Source organism: Belonocnema kinseyi, chromosome 3 (assembly GCF_010883055.1).
Source record: "Belonocnema kinseyi isolate 2016_QV_RU_SX_M_011 chromosome 3, B_treatae_v1, whole genome shotgun sequence".
In the NCBI taxonomy this organism is placed as follows: Eukaryota; Metazoa; Arthropoda; class Insecta; order Hymenoptera; family Cynipidae; genus Belonocnema; species Belonocnema kinseyi.
In genome coordinates, this window is record NC_046659.1 from 80,072,875 (window position 1) to 80,095,363 (window position 22,489).

General features: G+C 35.1%; 2 protein-coding genes across 3 annotated transcripts in view; both read right to left on the minus strand.

Annotated features, from left to right (window-relative positions):
- The window catches only part of LOC117169097 (high-affinity choline transporter 1), a 23,450-nt gene extending 21,326 nt beyond the window's left edge, over nt 1-2,124 (minus strand). The window contains exon 1 of one of the 2 annotated variants that reach the window (XM_033355226.1): nt 2,016-2,124. The gene's annotated coding sequence lies outside the window, so the exon portion shown is untranslated. Of the gene's footprint in view, nt 1-1,714 lie in introns of both variants that reach the window. The other variant, XM_033355225.1, reaches the window with a different exon arrangement.
- A 6,202-nt stretch (nt 2,125-8,326) lies between these two features.
- LOC117169079 overlaps nt 8,327-22,489 on the minus strand; it is a 36,417-nt gene continuing 22,254 nt past the window's right edge. Inside the window, 1 exon segment of the mRNA XM_033355197.1 lies at nt 8,327-8,486. Coding sequence (XP_033211088.1) covers nt 8,362-8,486 — 125 coding nt within the window. The 3' untranslated portion in view covers nt 8,327-8,361.

Sequence of the window (22,489 nt, forward strand, 5' to 3'; positions counted from 1 at the left end):
GCAGACTTTATAGTGTCATCTAACATTCAAAAAAGAAAAAAGAAAGAATTTACAAGAATATTCAAGAAGCTCGATAAAGCATCACGTTATGTACTTCTATTATATTCATACGCAGAGGGCGTGGCGATTTGTCTTCGCGCTTCGTCACATGTTAAAAAAGCTGCAATATTATCGGACAATTTAAGACCAATTAGACCAATAAATGTAGCAATTACATTTGAGGCGGCATTTGGAGTTCTTAATAAATATTTGAAGGTGATAAAATTCTTGATTATTTAAAAACCTTACAGTCTTCTGTCAGTATTGCCTGATGTAACTTTGAAAAATTATTTGATAGATTTTAAGCTTTTATATTATCACCACGTTTATTTTGGTTGAATCGAATATTTTATTAAATTGACGAATTATTTTTAAATGTGCCCGAAAATAATTTAATTGAAACCAACAATCAACTGTATAAAATAAAGATAAAAACAAATTTTGAAAACTATATTTTTACTTAAATATAATGTGATATAAAAAGTATATAATAGACAGCTGCGTCTAGTCGTCCTGAAAAATTGGAGGAGTTAGGAAAGGGAGTGGACTAGTCGCACCGAAATTTCTCGACAACTATAGAAAATCTTATAAAAAATATTTCACTGCTCATCCCGAATTTCGGGACGTCGAGAAACTTCGATAAATGGACGATAAATTAAACATAAATGTTCATCGCGACTCCTCCCTTCACGATAAAGATTTATCGATCAGAGCTATGCCATACAATACAGTTCTTATACAACAAATTATCCAGGACCTTTAAAAAAATATTCAATGTTATTTCAAATAAACAGAAAGTAGGCTTTGTAATTATTTTTCAAATGGAATTTAAAATTCTAAAATTCTAAATTATTATAACAAAATATATAATCACTTTTTTTAAATTAAAATTGAGCAAACGCAAAACTGTAATTTTTCAATTAAAATCTTTTGTAAATCACTAATAAAATTTCCTTAACTCCTGAATCCACCAATTTTTCTACAATAATATTTTAACCCAAAAAATATTTCTAACGTTTAATTTAAAAATGGTACAGTAGAATCTTCGATGCTGTCTAAAACTAAAAAAAAGTTACATCTTATTTAATTTAAAGTAGTTCTTTACTATCAGTAAATAAATTCAAATAAATTATACCCTAAATTCATAGGAAAATTGACACCTGAAATCAATAGAAATCAACACCGCAGATTATATTTTTACATGATAAATTATTTTTTAAATAATTAAAGACTATTGTAAAGCGTTAGAGTAATATAAAATAAAAATATTTAGAATTATTATCAAAATATTATTTTTAAAACACTCTTTTTTCACCCGTGATCGTGAAATTAAAAGTACGTATCTAACGGATGGAGACGTATATTCACTCTCTAAAGCCCTGAGTTCCACAACTCATGCTTTCTCGTTTTTTATTAAAAAAAGGTATCCAAATTTTTTGATTATATTTAATTATCAATTACGTTAGAAATGAAAATTCCCATGCTATAACAAAGTATATTCACCCGAATCCAGAATGTCCCAACATTACTATATAAATATATAATATAAATATAAATATTCAGTACACTTCATTTTCTATTCAAATTAAAATTAATATCAACGTAACCTTGTTAAAATTTTTAAAAAATTTAGTAAGAAAGTAAAATTCCGATTTATGAGCACTGCTTTACTCACAATCGCGCGGGGTGATCACCTCTCTTCGTTGGAACATTCGTTGCTCGTTACCTCGGACGTCGAAACATCGCTTTCACAATTGTTATAAACGAAATTTAATTCCCATAAAGATTAATACATTTTCTATATATATATATATATATATATAAACTTCAATCATTTATTAATTTAATAATTTGTTTATTACAGGGAGGCACAACTCTCGCATCACCAGATTTTAGAAGTCAACCGAAAATTTTCTAGGGGCGACCGATCCGATTGGTGAGACCAGGGGAGCATGTAAATGATCCTTGAGCCTTACGTGAGGTTCGGAAAAAATGGTCCGAGACGAGCGATGTCGCCGGTCGTCGAAGCGACGTAATTTCGACCTCCCTAACGTCGCGGCGGACACCCCGCACTGAACCGGCAGTCGCCTTCGGAGTCTCACATGAACGGAGGGATTGTATGCTATTGATTTTGCTTCCGTGACGTCACAAGGCACCGCAGGGGTGCAACCCATCCCCACCCTGCGACCTGAAGTCGCGGAGTGGGGGGCGTGGATTGGTAGAAACGCGATTCTGCGCGGTGTAAGGCAACCACTACGAGTGTCGAGGGAAACAACAGGAACGTTTATGAGCGGGGGTGGATAGGAGTTAGTGTTAGGGTTTGGATTTGGTTTGGGGTTGTCTTATCAGAATGTACGAGAGATATGTGCCTGCCGTGACCAAATCTGGGAAATGCAGACCATCGGGTAGATGCATTCTTCTTGGAAAATCTAAGTTGATAGAGACATCTAACTCCGTGGGGCTAAACCAAAATTAGTTATATTCACGACTTAATTTGATATGAAAATATTATAGGGAATTCGCTTAATATTTTGATAACGAGTTTTTAAATTGAGTGTAGCCGGGATAAATCCTTAGAAGGGGTGGGGGTTTGCAGATCAACATCTAGGGTTGATTTCAACTTTATGGGGGTTTGTAGAACAAATTTGATATTTGAGAGGGTTTTGTAATACTAAATTGTATTTTTAAATTATCGCAATTATTTAGAGATAACTACCCCAATGGGGGTAGATTTCTTTTATAATATTATAGGCTCGCTGAATAATATTAGAAAGAATTCAGTTTTGTTAAGGGTCTTCACTGGAATGGAGTTGTGGCTTTGAGACTAACCCCAAGGTTTAATTTTAGTTTTCTGGATCCTTACCGCTAAATCCGATTTATAGTTCTGGGAGTTACGTAGAACTTTTAATCATATTAGAATGGGGTTTATTCATCAAGTTCGACTAAGGGTTTACATGTACTTTATTTCTAAATTTATGCTGCTTATATTACATTTCTTTCTCAGAAACAGAAGCTCATGCACTCCCTTGTGTCTTCTAGTATTATACATTGTATTGCCTTAGCTATACGTTATTTACAACCAGTATATACCTACACTCTCTGCCTTGAGAAATATAGACAAGAAAGTTGTAGAAAGACAAAACAGTAAATTCGTAATGCCTTTTTATCAATTTTTTCTCGAAAAATATAATATTAAAAACGGCGATTAATGTTTTCAATTTGAAGTAGTGATCCTCTTGTATCCTAAAACAGGGGGACTGCAAAACTTCATTTTCAAAATTCCCTGAATTTTCCCTGATTTTTCTATAACTAATTTGTCATTTTCTCTGATCCGTACGTTTACACTTGACCTTGTTAGAAACATACTTAAACGTATACGGACTCTCCGGGCGTTTAGGCTCACTTAGCCTAATAAAGTTCTTTGAAATCCATAAAAATCAAGGTGAATTAAAAAATTCAAATTAATTGAAAAGAATTCGAAAATATATAAAAATTAATTGATTAATTAATTTTGGGTCAATTTTAAGTGAATTCCAATTTATTAAAAAAAATAATTGTAAATCTCTTCAAATTCTTGAAACCGTACAAAATCCCCTACTTCTTGCGAATAAATTTCTAGGAATCCATTAAAATATTATAAAATCTAGTGAACTTCTATCAAATCTAAACATGTTTGCCAATATCCTCAAAAATATATTCAAATACTTTAAGAGCTTTTAAAATCTCTTAAAATGATTGAAATGTTCGGAAATCTGATAAACTTTCTTAAAAATTTTGAAAGCCTTATAGGTTGTATATGTACAATCGTTTGATATCTTCCAAAATTCTCTTTACATTCATATGAAAATTTTTGTAAATCCCTTGACATTTGTTTAATTTCTTTAAAATTCCTTGGAACCTTTTAATATACTCTAAAATATTTAGGATTCTTTAAAATCCAATACATTACTAAAATCAATTGAAATCCCTTGACATTTTTTAAAGCTCATGAAAATTCCTTGGAATCTTTTAAAATACCCTGAATATTTAAAAAGTTCTTCTGAAATCCCTTGAGACATTTGAAACTCTTTAAATTCCTACACAACCCCTCAATTTTCATGAATGATTACATTGAAGTCCATTAAATATTAAATATTACAAATATTATCTTATGAAACCTTTTTTTTTAATCCTTTAAAATCATTCAATCCTTCGAAATTTTTTAATTTCTTGCAAAAACCTTAGAATCTTTTTAAATACCCTTAAATATTTTGAAATTCAGTGGAATATTATTAAATCCTTGAAGCTTTTTAAAACTTGAAAATTTCTAGACAGTTTAAAAAAATCCCTAAAATGTATTGAATCATTTGGAATACCTTTACATTATTTGAATCCCTCAAGTATTTCATGAAATATTTGTAAATACACCAATAAAAATGTAATCTTTTGAAATCTTTTGCAACTTTTTAAAGCTCATGGAGATTTATTAAAATATCCTTAAATCTTTAAAATGTTTTGAAATCCCTTCAAATGATTATTGAAATATATTTAAAGTGTATTCGTGTTTTTTTAAATACCATAAAATATTTTGAAATAATTCAGGATAATTCAAAAAGATTTCTAGATCTGAATTCAATAGTAGTTAAACCATGAGGTAATTACAGTAGACTCTACGACACTTCTCGTTTTCGAAGCTGTAGGGGAAGCGAACACGAAGTGTCAGAAAACCCTCTCCCCTGCGACACGCGAGAGCTACGTGAAGCGCGCGCATTCAAACGCTCTCAAGCGCCGTACAGCTTTGTCAAGTATTTTCGCTGAAAGGAAACCTTCCCTTTAGTGACACCGAGACGAAAATCTTTTTGGGGGGAAATTTATTTAATTATGAATTTCGCGAAATTCATCATTAAAATTTTGAATTTTCAATTTAATTGAATCTTGAAGAAGATAATTGTTAATATCAAAGCACAATTTTTTTTTAATTTCAAGAATAATTATCGATGCAAAGTTTGAAATTTTCTTAGTACTTTTTCTCCTTCTTGAATTGCTTTAAGGATACTTGATTTTGTTCCAGCAATGAGCCATTCACTTTATTTACGTGTTTTTGTTGACGGCTCCATTGAAATTCTATTTTTAAAAATGTCACAATATAGGTTAAGGTATTTGGTAAACAGTTTGACAAAACAAAAGGTATGCTGCCTTGTTCGGAGTGAAATGAGGCAAGGAGTGGGGGCGAGCGAACGGAGGAGAAATCGGAAAACGAAAAGTGTCTTACAGAGAAGTGTCGTAGAGTCTACTGTAATTGGAAAAAAGAGACTAAAGTGATGTTTTTATTTTAAAAAGTGACTATAATGACTTTATCTTTAAAAAGTGACTAAAAATTGATTTTCCAAAAAAGTGACTAAAATTGACTATATGCATTAGGGTAGCTCAAAAAGGCTTTTTTCAAGAGGGCAACGATCCCCCCAATTTCATTTCAAATCCGAAAAAAGAAATTCCGTAATTTTTTATTTTTCGATTTTATCAGGTGCCGGTTTTGACATGAAGTTTCCCATGTAAAATGCATCGGGAAAAATCACTTTTTTGAGTTTTTAGAATAATTTCTTAGGGTTTAGAAAATGTCACGGTAAAGTATGGGGGCCTGTAGAGAATTATCCAACGAAGAATTTCATCTATCAGACATATGGGTTTAACACCCCTAATGCATGTCCAGGAGTACCTGAAAATTACCCTTAAAACAAAAAATGTCAATTCTTTATGAAATCGACATTTTGAGCTCTGTATTCTGGTCTTTTTTTATTTAAAATCATTAATATCGATCTAATGTAATATTTATTATCATTGGTTAATTAATTTTTAATTATTTAAACAAATGGAATTTGTTTAGATTTTTTTTGAAACAATTTTTTCCCTTAAAATTATTATTATTAGTCTAGTAGCATTAGTTATATTTAAGTAATAATTTTTATTGATTTTTTAATAAAATGTAATTAATCAAGCAATGTTGATAAATATTCTACTGAAGAAATATTAATAATTTTTAATAACAAAATTATTCACACAAATTCCATTTGCTTAAACAATTGAAAATTAATTAACTAATGTTAATAAATATTCCACTAAACCAATAATAATAATTTTAGGTAAAAAATACAAGAATACAGTCCTCTAACATGCAAAAAAATATTGCCATGCATTTTTGGACCAATCTAATGTGCACATATGCTTCATACAGGAATTCCCTGACTTATGCCAGTTTTGGAAAAATCCCTGACTTTCCCTGATCAGCAAAATTGGAATTGAAATAGAACTCTTTATTTTCCATTATTTTTTTTTGCAATAAAAATTGTAATTTTTCTATTTTCCAAGAAAATCCACAAATTTGTTACGACAATCTTAGAGGGCCTTCAAAAAGCAATGCTTTTCTTCTCTTGACTTTTTTTCATATCTACATTCTACATTCCTGAACACAGGAATTCCCTAACTTTTGCCATTTTTTGCAAAATTCCTGACTTTCCCTGATCAACAGAATACCTTAACTTTTCCCTGATTTACATATTTTTCCTGACCTGCCTCCACATAGTAAAATTACTTAGAAATATTCATGTATAAAAAACAACCTTTCACATATATAATTTAAGCGATTTTTAAATTTTTTTTGCTATTAAAAATCTGCTCGAGAAAAATGGGCAAATACTGATTTCCACTTTTGTGGGAGAACTTCATTTTTAAATGAGTGCAAATGAATGCATTTCGGACCATTGTTCGTGTTGAATCAGCAATTTCTATTGCTGCTTGCTGAATACATGACAACAAGTAATAAAGCAAGTAAATACGAGAGAGCAGAAATTCTCTTTCTGCACACTACATAACCAACACCGTATCGGATTTAGTCTGTTTATGAAAGCTTTACAAATTTCAAAATTACAGTTTTTCATACATTTTTTTATTAAAAAAGTACGGATCATCAAAGGCTTCTGAAACTAGATATAAATTAGATTTCAGAGAAAATAATCAGTTATCTATTTATTTATTATAGAAGAAACCAATTTTCAAGTTGCAAACTTTAAATAGTAAGAGACAAAAAGGGTCAAAAATAGGAAGTTCAGCATTATAATCTACAGGTTTTTTCATTGTCCGAAATTGAATGTATGGCTTGCCAAAATACTTGAATGGGCGGCTGACCAAAACAACCTACACTACTGGCTGGTTTCTACATCAGCTCAACTCATTCTACTAGTTTCTGGACTTATTCCAGATTTGTACTTAGAGAAAAAAACATTGGATTTTCCTGCCAATTAAAATTTTTTTAATAATTATCCTTAATATTATGTATTGTCCGAATTCATATGATGATAATTTAGGATTCTAACGGTCAAAAATAAAAATAATGACTATGCAGTGGTGTTTAATGTTTGCGGAGTCACGTGGGTAATACGTAGGTTGATTTTAGGTGTATCACGAACTACTCCTTACATGGTCGATATCTCTTGACCCACTCCTTAAAATGACTGAACTCCTCCACTTTTCCTTTAACCTTTCATCTATTCTATAAGATTTTGCGCCTATTTGTCACTCTGGTCTTTGTAATAAAGCCGGAGATTTGGATGGCCTAAAAAATACAAAGCTTCGATTTATTGCACCCCTCCACCCCCCATTATTTTGCGAAAATGTATGATTAAGTATAGGCAATACCTTAATCATCTCATGAAAACTCTTCAAGGAATACGAATCCATCATTAATTTTTTATTTCTGCTTCCGCCCCTCGAACCCCTCTTATGGTACCAAGAAACCTACCCCATGCAAGTGCAATTAGGTTTTTGAAGAATAATCCCTTTAATTATTACTTTTTTCTCATTTTTTCGGATATCTTCATGAGTGAATAAATTAAAATATTGTGTGTATTTGTTACTTAATTTTTACTTGTTTAAACCGTTTTTATTTACTTAAGCTTTTGTATTTCCATAGAATATCGGGCATTAAGGGTATTTTGTGAATTCTATAGTCTATTTAATAAACTTAGAGAGCGTATGTTTTTATTTTTATTGTTATTATTGTTTAAATGATTGCTTTTTGTCATTATCTAACTTTTTAACAAAGAAATGTATAAAATTTTACTTTTATGCTAGTTTCCTAAGAAGTTTTAGAGCTTAGCCTAAATCTTATCATTGACTTGCAATATTATAAGATAATAATTTTTGTGTATATATCAAAATTGTTTTAAGAATTAGCAGTAGGTTCATCATTTATTATTAAGAAAGCATTATAGAGTTGTCCAAAGTTTAACACCACAGTTTTTAACGAATCTCCACGTTTTCAGACCTCCTAAATCCGAAAATCAAGTTTTAGCGATGGCGTCTATCTGTCGGTTTATCCGTCCGCCTGTCCAGCCGCCAGGCCCTCCATAAACACGTAAACTCTCCAGAAAATGAGCGGATGAAATCAAGCTTCGGCACACTTTTCTTAGGTCCTGAAAGAAAGTACGAGTTCATTAAACAGCCATTTTGGATACAAATTCTAAAAGTAAGAGCATTTAAAAAATGTTTAGGGCCAATTTTTTTTATATTGAAAATTTTATCCACGTTCTTTCGTAGTACTCAGAAAGCCGAACAATTTATTCTAATGACTTTTTTTGATAATTGTATAATTATCAGAGTCGTAGTATTTATAAACTTTAGAAAATCAATCCAAAATCAAAATTGTAAGCCAAATAACGCACGACATGAAAAAAAATCAAGAGAAGAAAAATATTGCTTTTTAAAGAGCCTTATAAGATTATCATAACAACTTTTTTTTTTAAATCGAACATTCAAATTATGATTGCACACAAAAATAAAAAATTTCATTTTGTAGTGAAACTATGCAAGATACGAAAAAAGATGAATAAACAAAAATTGTTATAGCAAGAAAGATCTAGACATTTGTTCATGATTACTTCTTGATAGGGAGCATAATTACTGTTCTATACGTGAAAAAAAACAGTCAATAAAAAAATTTAATTTTTGGAAAACGATGCAAGTTATCAAAATAACATTAAAAATTAAAAATTGTAGAAAAACGACAAACCCGTGTAGAAATCTTAATGGGATATTGTTGAGGGCCTAATGGGGTTTCACTATTTTTATTAGGGTCCACATGGGGCAAATTTTTAGGGGCCGTACTAGTTTGGTTATGCAAAATTGTTAGGAGCCGTCAAAGGAAATTTGTTCAGGCCCTTAACAACAATCCTTATTATTTCCCCATTAATGTTAGGGGCCCTTGTTAGGGCCTAATAGGGTCTTTCTATACAGTTCCTGGATGCTGCAATTACGAATTATCATGTTACTTTAACGAATACTATAAAGAGATCTAAATTATGTTATCAGGATAGACTACAGTTAAAACAGCACTATAAATTGCGAAAAAGTATTGTTAAAAAATAATTCATAAATAAGCGCATGGTTATTTCTTATAAATATTTTCGGATATACTTATAATTAATTGGTATTTCTAAGTTATAATGCTTATAATACAATTAAAATTTCGCCCGCAATGGGCAGGATTCGAAAGCATAAACTTAAGCACGCAAGTCAATAGTCTTAACCACTACACTATTACACGAATTGCAATCTGTAAAATAATTTTGAAATGCATTTGTAACTGAGGGTGGCGACCCCAGAAACGACTTCTGAATACGCGACTATACCATCGCGACACACAACAAAAGTTCTAGCATTTACCTCATATCTATATGTCAGCTGAAACAGTCACGGAAGAAAAACACGGCTTGCTCCAATAAACTCTCCAGTGTACGCGATCTATGAATAAGTTGTGCCATCCAAAATTGTATTATTTTTATAAAACCCCTTTCTTGCAAAGTGGGAATATAAAGTAATGTGGCGAATCTCACAGAAATGTCAAAAAAGCTCGCAAAAAGGAAAGTTTTTTCGGTGATGCAATCCATTCATTGCCGATTACGTCGTGAATTCACCCGGTGCTCCGCGTGGATAGGTTGCGTTGCGACTTTAGTTACGGTTACAAGAAACCCTTTGCAATTCTTTATAAGTAAATGTTACATTTCTTTTTTCTGCCTATAAAGTGACTTATTTATTTATATGTTAGGTCCAGATTTTTGAATTTATATGCACTATTCCATGATATTGATAGTGACTGGTCACAGAAATAATGTAAGGTCGCATCCCTACCCCTTTTCCAACGCCACGTGAGGGCGGGAGGTCACCTCTGTGACTGGTTACGGAAATAATGTAAGGTCGCACCCCTACCCTTTTCCAACGCCACGTAAGGGCGACAAGGCATCCTAATAAATGGTCAAAGAAATAATTTTAGGTCGCACCCCTACCCCTTTTCCAACGCCACGTGGGGACGGGAAGGCACCCTAGTGATTGGTCAAAGAAATAATGTAAGGCCGCACCCCTACTTCCTTTCCAACGCCCTTTGGGAACGGAAAGCACCCCTGTGACTGGTCACAGAAATAATGTATGGTCGCACTCGTACCCCTTTTCCAACGCCATGTGGGGGGCAGGAAGGCACCCTAGTGACTCGTCAAAGAAATAATTCAAGGTCGCACCCCTACCTATTTTCCAACGCCATGTGGGGGCGGGAAGGCACCCTAGTGACTCGTCAAAGAAATAATTTAAGTTCGCATCCCTACCCTTTTTCCAACGTCAGGTGGGTGCGGAAAGTCACCTCTGTGGCTGGTCACGGAAATAATGTAAGGTCGCACCCATACCCTTTTCCAATGCCACGTAAGGGTGGAAGGGCACCCTAGTGAATGGTCAAAGAAATAATGTACGGGATGGCACCCCTATGACTGGTCACAGAAATAATGTAAGCTCATACCCATACCCCTTTTCCAACGTCACATGGGGGCGGGAAGGCACCTCTATGACTGGTCACCGAAATAATGTAAGGTCGCACCCCTACCCCTTTTCCAATACCTCGTCACTGGTCACAGAAATAATATAAGGATACACCCCTACCCTTTTCCAACGTCACGTAAGGGCGGAAAGATATCCTAACGACTGGTCAAAGAAATAATTTAAGGTCGCACCCCTACCCCTTTTCCAACGCCTCGTGGAGGCGGGAAGGCACCCTAGTGACTGGTCAATGAAATAATTTATGGTCGCATCCCTACCCCTTTCACAACGCCACGTGGGGCGGGAAGGCACCTCTGTGACTGGCCACAGAAATAATGTAAGCTCGCACCCCTACCCTTTTCCAACGCCACGTAAGGGCGACAAGGCATCCTAAAAAATGGTCAAAGAAATAATTTTAGGTCGCACCCCTACCCCTTTTCCAACGCCACGTGGGGACGGGATGGCACCCTAGTGATTGGTCAAAGAAATAATGTAAGGCCGCACCCCTACTTCCTTTCCAACGCCCTTTGGGAACTGGAAGGCACCCCTGTGACTGGTCACAGAAATAATTTAAGGTCGCACTCCTACCCTTTTTCAAATGCCAAGTGGGGGCGGAAAGGTACCATAATGACTGGTCAAAACATAATTTAAGGTCGCATGTAGACTCCACCTTTAAGGAATTCGTCATGTCCAGGTTCGAAATCAGCGCATGAACATACATCAGTATACAAATTAAAAAAATGTAAAAAAAAAAGGAAAAAAGCCGGCAACATAGAATCTTGCCGGCACTGACAACTAACAATCTTGCTGGCGCCGGCTGGCTAGCCACTTCCTTCAATGTCATGAATTCGTCAAATTGCATGAATTCCTTGAATTTATTGAATTTCATGCATTCCTGGAATTCCATGAATTCATTTAATTACAGGAATTCCTTGAATGCTCGTCCAATAAGGAGATACAAACTTGTTATAATTTATTAAGTTTTCATAATTTATGATTAAGAAAGTATTAGAATTATCCGAAATTTGACACCACAACATTCAAATTTCGAACCAAAAGACGCCAAATACGAAAAAAAAGTTTTGAAGAGAAATTGTATCTTTTGAAGAATCTTGCAAAATTTATGTTAATCTTTTTCAATAGAATATGTCATTTTGTTTTTATTCATCGAAAGTAGTATAAATAAAATCGAAAATTCAAATTTTGAACCGCCAAAAAACGAAAAATATGGGGTGAAGCTTTTAGAGGATTTTTAACGTTTAAAAATCCCTACAACATTTCTATATACCATTTTTTAACAGAATTTACCTTTTTCAATTTATTTATTAAAATTGATATGAAAGAGATCAAAAATTCAAATATTACGCCAAAAGACGCGAGATACGTAAAAAAGTGGAGATAAGGCTTGTCGGATTTTTTTTCATCTATAAGAAATAACATGAGAAAAAATTTATATTTTTAGCATAACGCGAGATAGAGAAAAATGTCTGAAGAAAGGATTGTAGTTTTTCATTCATTTTAAAGACGATTTCTAAAAAATAACGCATTTACTTCTTTTGAGAATATAACAAAATGAAAGGGGACGGGTAAAAAACTCGATACTTCTGTTTATTTGTCACCTTACTGGAGATTAACATCAAGTTCAAAAGCGTTAATTAACAATACTAAGGTATATTTGTAACTCAGCTCATTTCTACTCGATTATAAGAGAAAAAACACTCCTGGGGCTTGTTTTTCTGCTCAGGTCATTTAAACATTGATATCGTTGGTAAAATAACACTTCACTTTTCTGTGATGAGATTATGATTTTCGCGAAAGTCTCATTATGCAAGTGGCAGCGAATGTAATTAATTAATACAAAAGTGCTTTCAACTGCCGCGTAAGACGATTATATGGGTTAGTCAATTATATTATAATTACGAACTTTCCGCACGCAGACAATTAGATCCTCTCGTTTTTAATAAATAACGAACTCGTGTTTGCATGTAACATAACACTGACGATGCGTAAAGATTGGAATTGGAACTGGAACTTAGAACTGGTCATCGCCGATCCTCTATTGTACACCGAAATTGGTGTTCAAGTGAGTTGCAACAAATTTGAGCCACACAGGTGTGAATCTAGGGGAAAAGCATCATTTAGACACTGATTTTTCTCATCCAGAGCAACGTGAAGTGTCGTCGACAAACTGTCTGTCACCTGTCAAAATATTTTTGTCGGGCGTTATTTGGGTGAAATAGATGTTGATAAGCAAGTAAGTTCTAATAATAATTACCTAACTTTTAATTTCCTCCCATTTTCTAGTGACTATTAGTGTTTTGGAATAAAAATTGTACTTGGCGTGATATAATATAAAAATCTTAGGTTACTCAAAACCTACCCGACATTCAAACCACCAAAGCCGGGATTTTAAAACTAAGTCGTGACCGTCTGCATCTTAATTGATGCCTGTTCGTTCGAAGAATTTTCCGCTAGATTGTCTGTATTCAAAAAAGTGAAGTTAGCTATTGGTTAATGTGAAAATACCTAATTGTATATACAGACGGTCATGACTTTTTCTACACATCCCGGCTTTAGTTTAGAATCGACGGCCATGAATAACCTAACGTTTGGTAGTTGCATTAGGAAGTTATCATTTTATTCTAAGTGACTAGTACACACTGTCAAATGAATGAAAGTTGAAAATTAGGCAAATATTATTTCAAACAGTTTCCTTATTAACAATTATTTAGTCTAATATCGCAATGCGAATAGTTGCTTTGACAGGTGTTCAGGTGTCTGACAGCGCGGTTCAGCACTCCACAACTCTCGGCATTGAGCCAAAATTCAGTCTCCAAATGAAGCTTTCCCCTAAATGCCCAGATTTGCATCTACTTTCAGAGGAATACATTTGAGATTTGAAAAATGTTTCAAATGCTCATTGGGAGACTAATGAAATTTGAGCTGCAACAAATTTAACACCAGCATTTTTCTGTGAGGTTTTCCACGTAATTCAATTTCAAAAGGCAATATCATTAGAGAAAAAATCGCATAAAGAAGAAATTTAAAAGGATGTTATTATAATAAACATTGTATTATGTTGAAACTAATTTCTACATGCGTGTAATTAAAAATGACTATAATTGTTAGCAATGTCAACATATAATTTCTAATAATGTAAGATTATAGCTCGGATTATAGACACGGAACTAATTTTTGGCAACATTTCATGTTACGAGTAACGAAAAATAGAATCGTCTTTGAAAAGCCGAAATGCTCCCATTGAAAATAACCTTATTTTATCTAATACGGTATTAAAAAAAGTTTTATTCCTCTAATGGATGTGAAGCCCACCTTAAACCAACCCCTGAGTTTTAAAAAATCTATAAAAACCAACTAATTCAAACATTAGAAACGTTTTTCATAATAATGGCATACTTTCATGTAAAAGCGCAACGAAAAGTGTCACCTTTCTAGCGCATGCGGAACCCACGCTAAATCAACATAATATATTCAAACAATTCTATAAAAAGACGCTTACTTAAAAAGACGAAATGTTTTCGCTGATAATAGCAGAATTCCATTCCCAAAAGAATCCAAGAAAATTTAATTCCTATTAAGCATCTGAAACCCACCTTAAATCAACCCCTAAGTTATCAGAATTTTATAAAAATACACTAATTTGAAAAGACAAAAATTGTTAGATAATAATGACATCATATGATGCCAATAGAGCCTTAAAAAAGGATAACCCTTCTAGCGCATATGGAGCCCACCCTAAATCAACCTTTAAAGATTCAAAAATTCTATGAAGATGCGAATTTAAAGAATCGAAATATCTTCGATGATAAAGGCAGCATTTTATGTCAAAAATATTTTTAACAAGTTGCATCCCTCTAGCGAATGTAGAACCCACTCCGCATCAATTTAAAAAGTTTAATGGTGGATTTGAGGTGAGTTCCACATGAGCTAATGGAATACAATTTTTCTGGTATACCTCTGACATGAAATTCCGCTTTTATGAGCAAAAACATTTTCACTTTTTGAAATAGAGTCATTTTAGACAATATTAAAAAAATTACGGGTTTATCTAGAGTGGGTTCCACACAAGCTAAAGGAATAAAATATTTTCAGTAAATTTAGCATGAAATGAATGAAGTTTAATATTATCAGTGGAAATATTGCGACTTTTTTATATGCGCTAGAGGGATGAAACTTTTTGCGCATGCTTGTCGCATGCAAATCCGTCACTATCATAGTGAAAACGTTTTGACTTTTTAATTTAGCGGCCCTATAAAATTTTTGAAGGCTCCAAACTTTTTGGTTTATTTTTGCAATGAAATTCTGCCATTGTCAGTGAAGAGATTTCAATTTTTTAAATTAGTTTGTTCTACACATTTTTTGAAAATGTAGGAGATTATTTGGGTTGGTTTCTACATACACCCGAGGAATGAAACTGGTTTTAGATAATTTTTACATTAAATTCTGCTATAATCAGCAAAAACATTTTATCTGGTTAAATTATTGTCAGTGAAAACATTGCAAAATTTTAATTTAGTGTGTTTTTACACAATTTTTGTAAATGCAGGGGTTGATTTGGGTTGATTTCCAAATGCGCCAGAGGAATTAAACTTTTTTTTGTACTTTTTGCATCAAATTTTGGTATGAACAGCGAAAACATTTTTTTAAATAGTGACATTTTACACAATTTTCCCAACAATAGGGGTTGCTTTAGAATGGACTTCACATGCGTTATAAGGCTCAAACTTTTTTGGATTATTTTTTTTTATTAAATTCTGCCATTCTTAGTGAAAAGATTTCGAATTTTTAAATCAATGTGTATTTACATAATTTTAGAAAATGTAGGAGTTTGTTTGGGTTGGTTTCCACATGCCTCAGAGGAATGAAATTATGTTTAGATACTTTCTGCAATAAACTCTACTATAATCAGCAAAAACATTTTGCCTTTTCAAACTAGAGTCATTTCACACAATTTTTTAAACATTAGGGGTTGATTTAAAGTTATCAGTATCAGTGAATAGATTTCGATAGAGATCCTCTAGAGAGAGTTGAGAACGTTCCCCCCTCCAATAGTCGCCGCTGTTCCGAAACTTTGATATTTTCATAGGGCGCGAAAATTTTAAACAGTTTTATTTTTATTAATTCTTTTGTTTATGAAAATTTTGAGGTATATATATTTCAAAGTTAATATTATTTTTTCCTAACCTTAATATTTAACCTTCCAAATAATTTATAATGTTCGTAAGATGAGTGTTGTTTCTATTCTGTATTAAACTGTCTTGCGAATAAAATTGTGAGGAAAATAAAATAAAAGAATGAAAGAGAATAAAACTTTTTAGGGATACTATTGACGTCTATTATTCTATTATGAGCAAAAAAATCCGGCTTTTTAAATTATTGTCTTTTTACAGAATTTGCATAACTCTTGGGGATGATTTGGGTTGGGTTACACATGTGCTAGAGGAAGAAAACTTTTTAAGTTGCTTTTGGCTTTAAATTCTGTTAGTATCATCCAATAATTTCGAATTTTCGTTTTATTGTATTTTCATAGAACTTTCTACACTTAAATGGTTGGCTTGGGGTGAGTTCCACATGCGCTAGAGGATGAAACTTTTTTGTAGTTTTAGCATGTAGTTCAGCCATTATCAGCCAAAATACATTCCACCTTTGAAATTTGCGTCTCAGAATTTTTTCAACTTTAGGGGTTGATTTGGGGTGGTATAACTATCACATGAAATAGAGGGATAAAATTTTCCTTCTTAAATGATAGCATGAAATTCTTCCATTATCAGAAAAATATTTCGATCAATAAGCTTTAAAAAAATAAAATGATTATATTTTAATTCGTAGACGAAATAACTCTCCGTATAGTAAATAAATAATTTTTAATTATTTTAATTTAAATTAATATTTGTACAAAAATGGAGTTTTTTAAAGAAGCTTCTTATTCAACGGCATTTTTTCATCACAAAGTCACTAAAGAACTTCAATTAACGTAAGATTGGACGTGTATGTCGAGAAGTCAAGTAGTTCGTGTAACGCAGAATTGAAATTAAAAATCGCCACGTGGCAGGTGAAGCACCAAGGCAAGGGTGAATTAATAGGGTTTAGGTTTAGGGAGCTATACCTCATTCTTTTATTCCTACATAAAAAAATGTCACATTTCCTTATATGAAAACGCAATAAGACTATAGAGTTTTTATATTTTATTGATATTAAAATTCCTATTGCTGTAGAAAGGATATTTCTGTGTAAATGTATATAGGCCAAATCCAATATGGAACCATTTTTAAATTAGAATTCTCGAAATTCCTTTATTTTCAAATTTAACTGCTCTTAATTCCAACATTTTCAATTAGTCTTCAAATCAGTATATGTTGTCAAGTCGGATTTGTATAAGGGTGATTGCCAAAAAGATCTCCACTGTAAGTCCTAGCCATTTTCCACTATTCCTTTGAATAATAAATATGTTCTAATATTATCTCGCAGTTAAGTACTTCTATCATAGAACAAGTTTCCCTTTTACGTATTATGCATAGTTTAGCAAAAGAAATTTTTACATTTTTAATTACATTTTTCACGATTAAAATAAAGACTATATGTATAATCTTATAAAAAAATAGATCCAAGCAATTTTTTAGAACTGTCTGAGGTAAACAATTTAGCCTCTTAACATTTATTATAGCTTCACTGAAAAATTCTTTTTTTTATTTTTTAAATGACATTTTGGATCGATGAAACCAAAACTGTTGCTCAAAAATGGCTGGATTTTGAACTTTTTATTAGTTAAAGAATCAGTTTATCAACGTTGATTATAAATAGCAGTGAATTGCTTTTAAACGCTGAAGCCGAATTTAAGTAAATCATAAAAATAATTATTTTTGCCACTTTTTTATATAGTAAAATTCATATCCACCGCAAATACATTCCTCAATCTCTAAATTTCATATTTTTATTCTCCTTAGGGTTACCTTTTATTATAAAAAATGCAATAGTTTTGAATTTTTTGGTTTCAAAAATCATGTTGCCTAAATTTCTATTAATTTCTCTGAAATCGATAATTAAAAAAAGTTATCAACAAAGCTAGAAAATTAAAAGCACAAAGGTTAACTTCCTGCTTAGAAACTTCACAAAATATATTTAAATATTTTTTTACAAATTCACTCTACTCTCCAAGGGGTCGTCCATAAAATAAGTATAGCCTGCCCAGGCGTGGGGGGGGGGCTGAAATGCTACGTGGTAGGAGGGGGGGGGCTCAAAAGTGACCAAAATCTGTCTACGTGGATTATGGGTGGCCCCCCATTACTGTAATAATATTATATATATTTAAAAATTTGTCATAAGGACAACCGGAGGATTTCGCCAGGAGCGGGTGCTAATCTGGAAAATTGCACCCGCTCCCAGAGAAATCGCGGTAAAATTTCAGCCACAACCACGTCTCACGACCGTGAGATAGGTGTTTACAGTCTGTAAAGGAATCAATACGACGATCCAGCAAAAGCCCCGTGCACCCTAAGAACAGGGAGCGACCCAAGGACTACCGCCTTCTGCATTTTTCCCGCAAGTGTTTTAGCATATTGTTGACACGCAGGGATGCTTTTTAGGCTAGTAGCAAGTGAAAGCTTGGCACCTCCAAGAGCGTCGATGATAAGGACGATTAGTTTAACAGAATATTCCAGTTACAATCGTTGCAACTCCCTTATAAGGTCTCTTCCTCTAGCTCTGCCTCAACCTCTCTTTCTTTTCATTCTCCTTGGTTATGATGTTTTTGTCAGCTGGTGCCGAAAATTCGCTATGAACATGGTTCGCTTCTCGAAGTCAAGAAGAAGCATGTCAGGCCTCGAGTGAGCAACAGAAAGAATTGTCGAGAATATAAAGTTCCAGTATATGCGGCACTTCCCATTCTCAACAATTGACTCGATTTCCCTAGGAGCATTTAGAGGAGCGCTATTAAGGTTAATACCGTAAGAGTGACAGAGATGATAATAAAGCACTGCACCTATCATCAGGAATGTCTTGGCTCAAAATGTGGCGACGGTATGTTAAGGTGGAAATGACACCGTCTTGGCATGCAAAAATGAAACCCTCCGTACCAGACTTCAATCCGGGCCATTTAAGGAAAGCAAACGTTAGCTCACAAGACATTGACTGATCCTTCACATTTCTGTGGAAGATACCGTGCATCCTCTTATCGAGAAGCTGTTCACGAAAGTTTTTCTCTTGTGCTTTCTTAATCCCCTACTACTGAAGTCAAGTCCGAGTGTTTCAGCAGCCTCCTCTGCTGCATCGTAGCGAAACGAAAGACTTAAGATGCAAGCTTTTGTTCATATGCATAACTTTTCTTGTCCCGATATCAAGGGATCTGAGCTCGTTCTTCGTCCATGGAACTACTCCAAATGAATAAAGTACTACCGGGATGGCAAGCATGTTCGTTGCAGATACTTTGTTCCTCGCCGACAGTTCGGAAGACCACATCTGTCGGATGGGACGTTTGTATCTGCTTCGGAGAGTATCCTTTATAGGCGTCACATCCTGAATGCGGTTCTGTGGCACGCCCAGGTATGTATAAGTCTCTCCAGCGCAAAGGTTTCGTATAGCGCTCCTATCAACGAGCTCAGGATCTTCAGGGATGCCATTAAGTTTTCCTCGCTTTAAATAAACCTTGGTGCATTTGTCTAACCCTAATTCCATTCCAATTTCCTTAGTATATCGTTCGACAATCCCTAGAGCTAGATGTAGTTGCTCTTTGTTTTTAGCACAGATCTTAAGATCGTCCATGTAAAATACATGAATGACCTTGTACTTTCGATCTTCAGGTTTGCCGCACAAGTACCCGTCGGAATGGCGAAGTACTAGAGATAGTGGCAATAATGTAAGGCAAAAGAGAAGTGGGCTCATGGTGTCGCCCTGAAAGACACCTCTCTAAAAGGTGACCTTGTTAGTTGTCACACGATTTTTTCCAGATGAGATAGTAAATCTGGTTTTCCAAAGCGACATCAATCTCTCTATGCACCTAACTATTTGCGGATGAACCTTTAAGATTTCCAAAAAACAGATGTTAAGTCTATGGGAGGACGAATCGAAAGCTTTCCGATAATCAATCCAGGCCAGCGATAGGTTACGCTGGTAGAATGCTGCATCTTTGCAGATACATCTATCGATGAGCAGGTTCTCCCGACATCCGGCTACACTTTTTTTTTAGCCTTGTTGCTCATACATTTCTTGCCACACAGGTTCAATTGCCCGAACAATCTTATCATTGAGGATAGCTGTGAATGACTTATAAAGTGTGTTCAGACAAGTTATTGGCCTTTAATTCTTCGGGTCAGCTAAGTTGCCTATTTTCGGCAGGAGTATTGTGCACCCTTCAACCAACCACTCCGGAATCGGTTCTTCCGACTTCAAATATGAGATGGAAATACGGGCCAAATGCTGATGGGTTAAAGAAAACTTTTTCCACCAGAAGGTTTTGATACAATCTGGTCCCGGTGCGGAATAGTCCTTCATCCCTCTTAATAGTTTTTTCTCCTCCTCGGTAGTGATGGGTGGGCATTCTTTATCAGGTGTTACGAGGTCATCACATAACTCCTTGAAGCTATTTATATTTTCTGAGTCTTTGTCCAGTCTATGCTGCACTTCATAGACTTCTCTCCAAAATACTTCGACCTCCTCTGGTGTGGGTGGGTGTTCGACAGTAACTGGAGGGTCTTGGAAGAGTCGAGATGGGTCAGAGAGAAACTGTTGATTTTCTCTGACCCACCTCACCCTCCGCTCTAGACTTCTCTTAGCGTCAGATAGTATGCGTATTCTCTCAACAATATGCTGCCTGATGGTCAGCAGCTTTGACTTTTTAAGTGTGTGATAACGGGCCCGGAGTTCGCGCGCCAACTTTCGAACCTTGGCGGTAAAATTTCTGCCAGATTTGATATAGTCAATCACACACTGAATGCGGGACGCGTACTGTCTTTCCCAGCATATCTTTATGGCAAGTTGATGCATTTGTCTTTTGGTCTTATGATCAACCGTTGGTTTTGTTTTACGGTTCGCATCGGCCAAAGCTCTCGCTGCATTATACACACAATAATTGATAGCCCAGAGGTCAGATTCTCCGGAAAAATGTCCACGAAGTTCGTCATCCATTTCAGCCAGATCTTTTTTTCGCAGACGTTGCTGTGAAAAGTGCGATAGCTCCGGGTGTTTCTCGCAACACAGAGCATGCAGCCGTGCCATGTAACCCCGTTCAAGGGCCACACTCGTATCGTAGCACTCTAGCAAGTCGTGATTCAGTCGCTCCACCCACCCAAAGGTCGCGAGATCCCGCCGATCCATCGCATTGAATCCACTTTTATTGGCTCCCCCAGCTCTAGGTTGGTCGGCATTGTTGGCCGACCCATTGTCGGGAGTCCTGCGCGTTCTGTTGTTTTGAACCGCATTTACTACAACTATGTTTGGTGTTGCAATTGTTGTTCAAACGAGAAGCTAGGGAAAGGGGTTCGTCCATCCTTGTAGAGCCCCGCATGCAAGGATAAGGCTGCGTACTCTGAGAGGTCGCCCGGTATCCCAGTCACCGTTCTAGACACCCTACCCGGGTGCCATTCAGCTTTCGGCACGGTTTTCAATCCTCCGCTTGGGTATAATTTCTTCGGGACCACCCCTGGACAATTGTCCGCGACTGCCTATTTATTTTTGTAACCATGTTCAGCAGAAACCCTTGGTACAGGGACCCTCTATCCGCAACCCGAGGACGCGTTCGGTGGCTTTGTCATAGGCCCGAAGCAGATACAAACGTCTCATCCGACAGATTTGGTCTTCCGAACTGTCGGCGAGGAACAAAGTATCTGCAACGAACATGCTTGTCGTCCCGGTAGTACTCTATTCATTTGGAGTAGTTCCATGGACGAAGAACGAGCTCAGATCCCTTGATATCGGGACAAGAAAAGTTATGCACATGAACAAAAGCATGCATCTTAAGTCTTCCGTTCCGTGACTGTACATCTCACGCCGTCAAGATGGTCGCGGAATATTGAGTCTTGAATGTCTTCACAACAGGATTATTCTGGGTACAGCACATAGAGTTGCAAATGGAAGAGAACCTCTTCTTAAAATGGTCAGGAATGACGAAGAAGGGGGCAAAGGAACGTTTCTCTACAGAGCAGTGGAGGAGGCTGCTGAAACAGTAGGACTTGACTTCAGTATTAGCGGTGAGCGAAATGCATCAAATCTTATCTATCTCGAGTACTCACTCCTGAAAGCCTGGATTAAGAAAGCACAAGAGAAAAACTTTCGTGAACAGCTCCTCGATAAGAGGATACACGGTATCTTCCACAGAAATGTGAAGGATCAGTCAATGTCTTGTGAGCTAACGCTTGCTTTCCTTAAATCGCCCGGATTGAAGTCTGGTACGGAGGATTTCATTTTTGGATGCTAAGACGGTGTCATTTCCACCTTAACATACCGTCGCCACATTTTGAGCCAAGACATTCCTGATGATAGCTGCAGGGCGTGCCATACACACCCCGAGCATTTAGCTCACATACTATCTAGTTGTCCAAATCACGCGGGATCGACCTACATTCAAAGGCACAATGCGGCACTAAGAGTGCTTCATTACCATCTC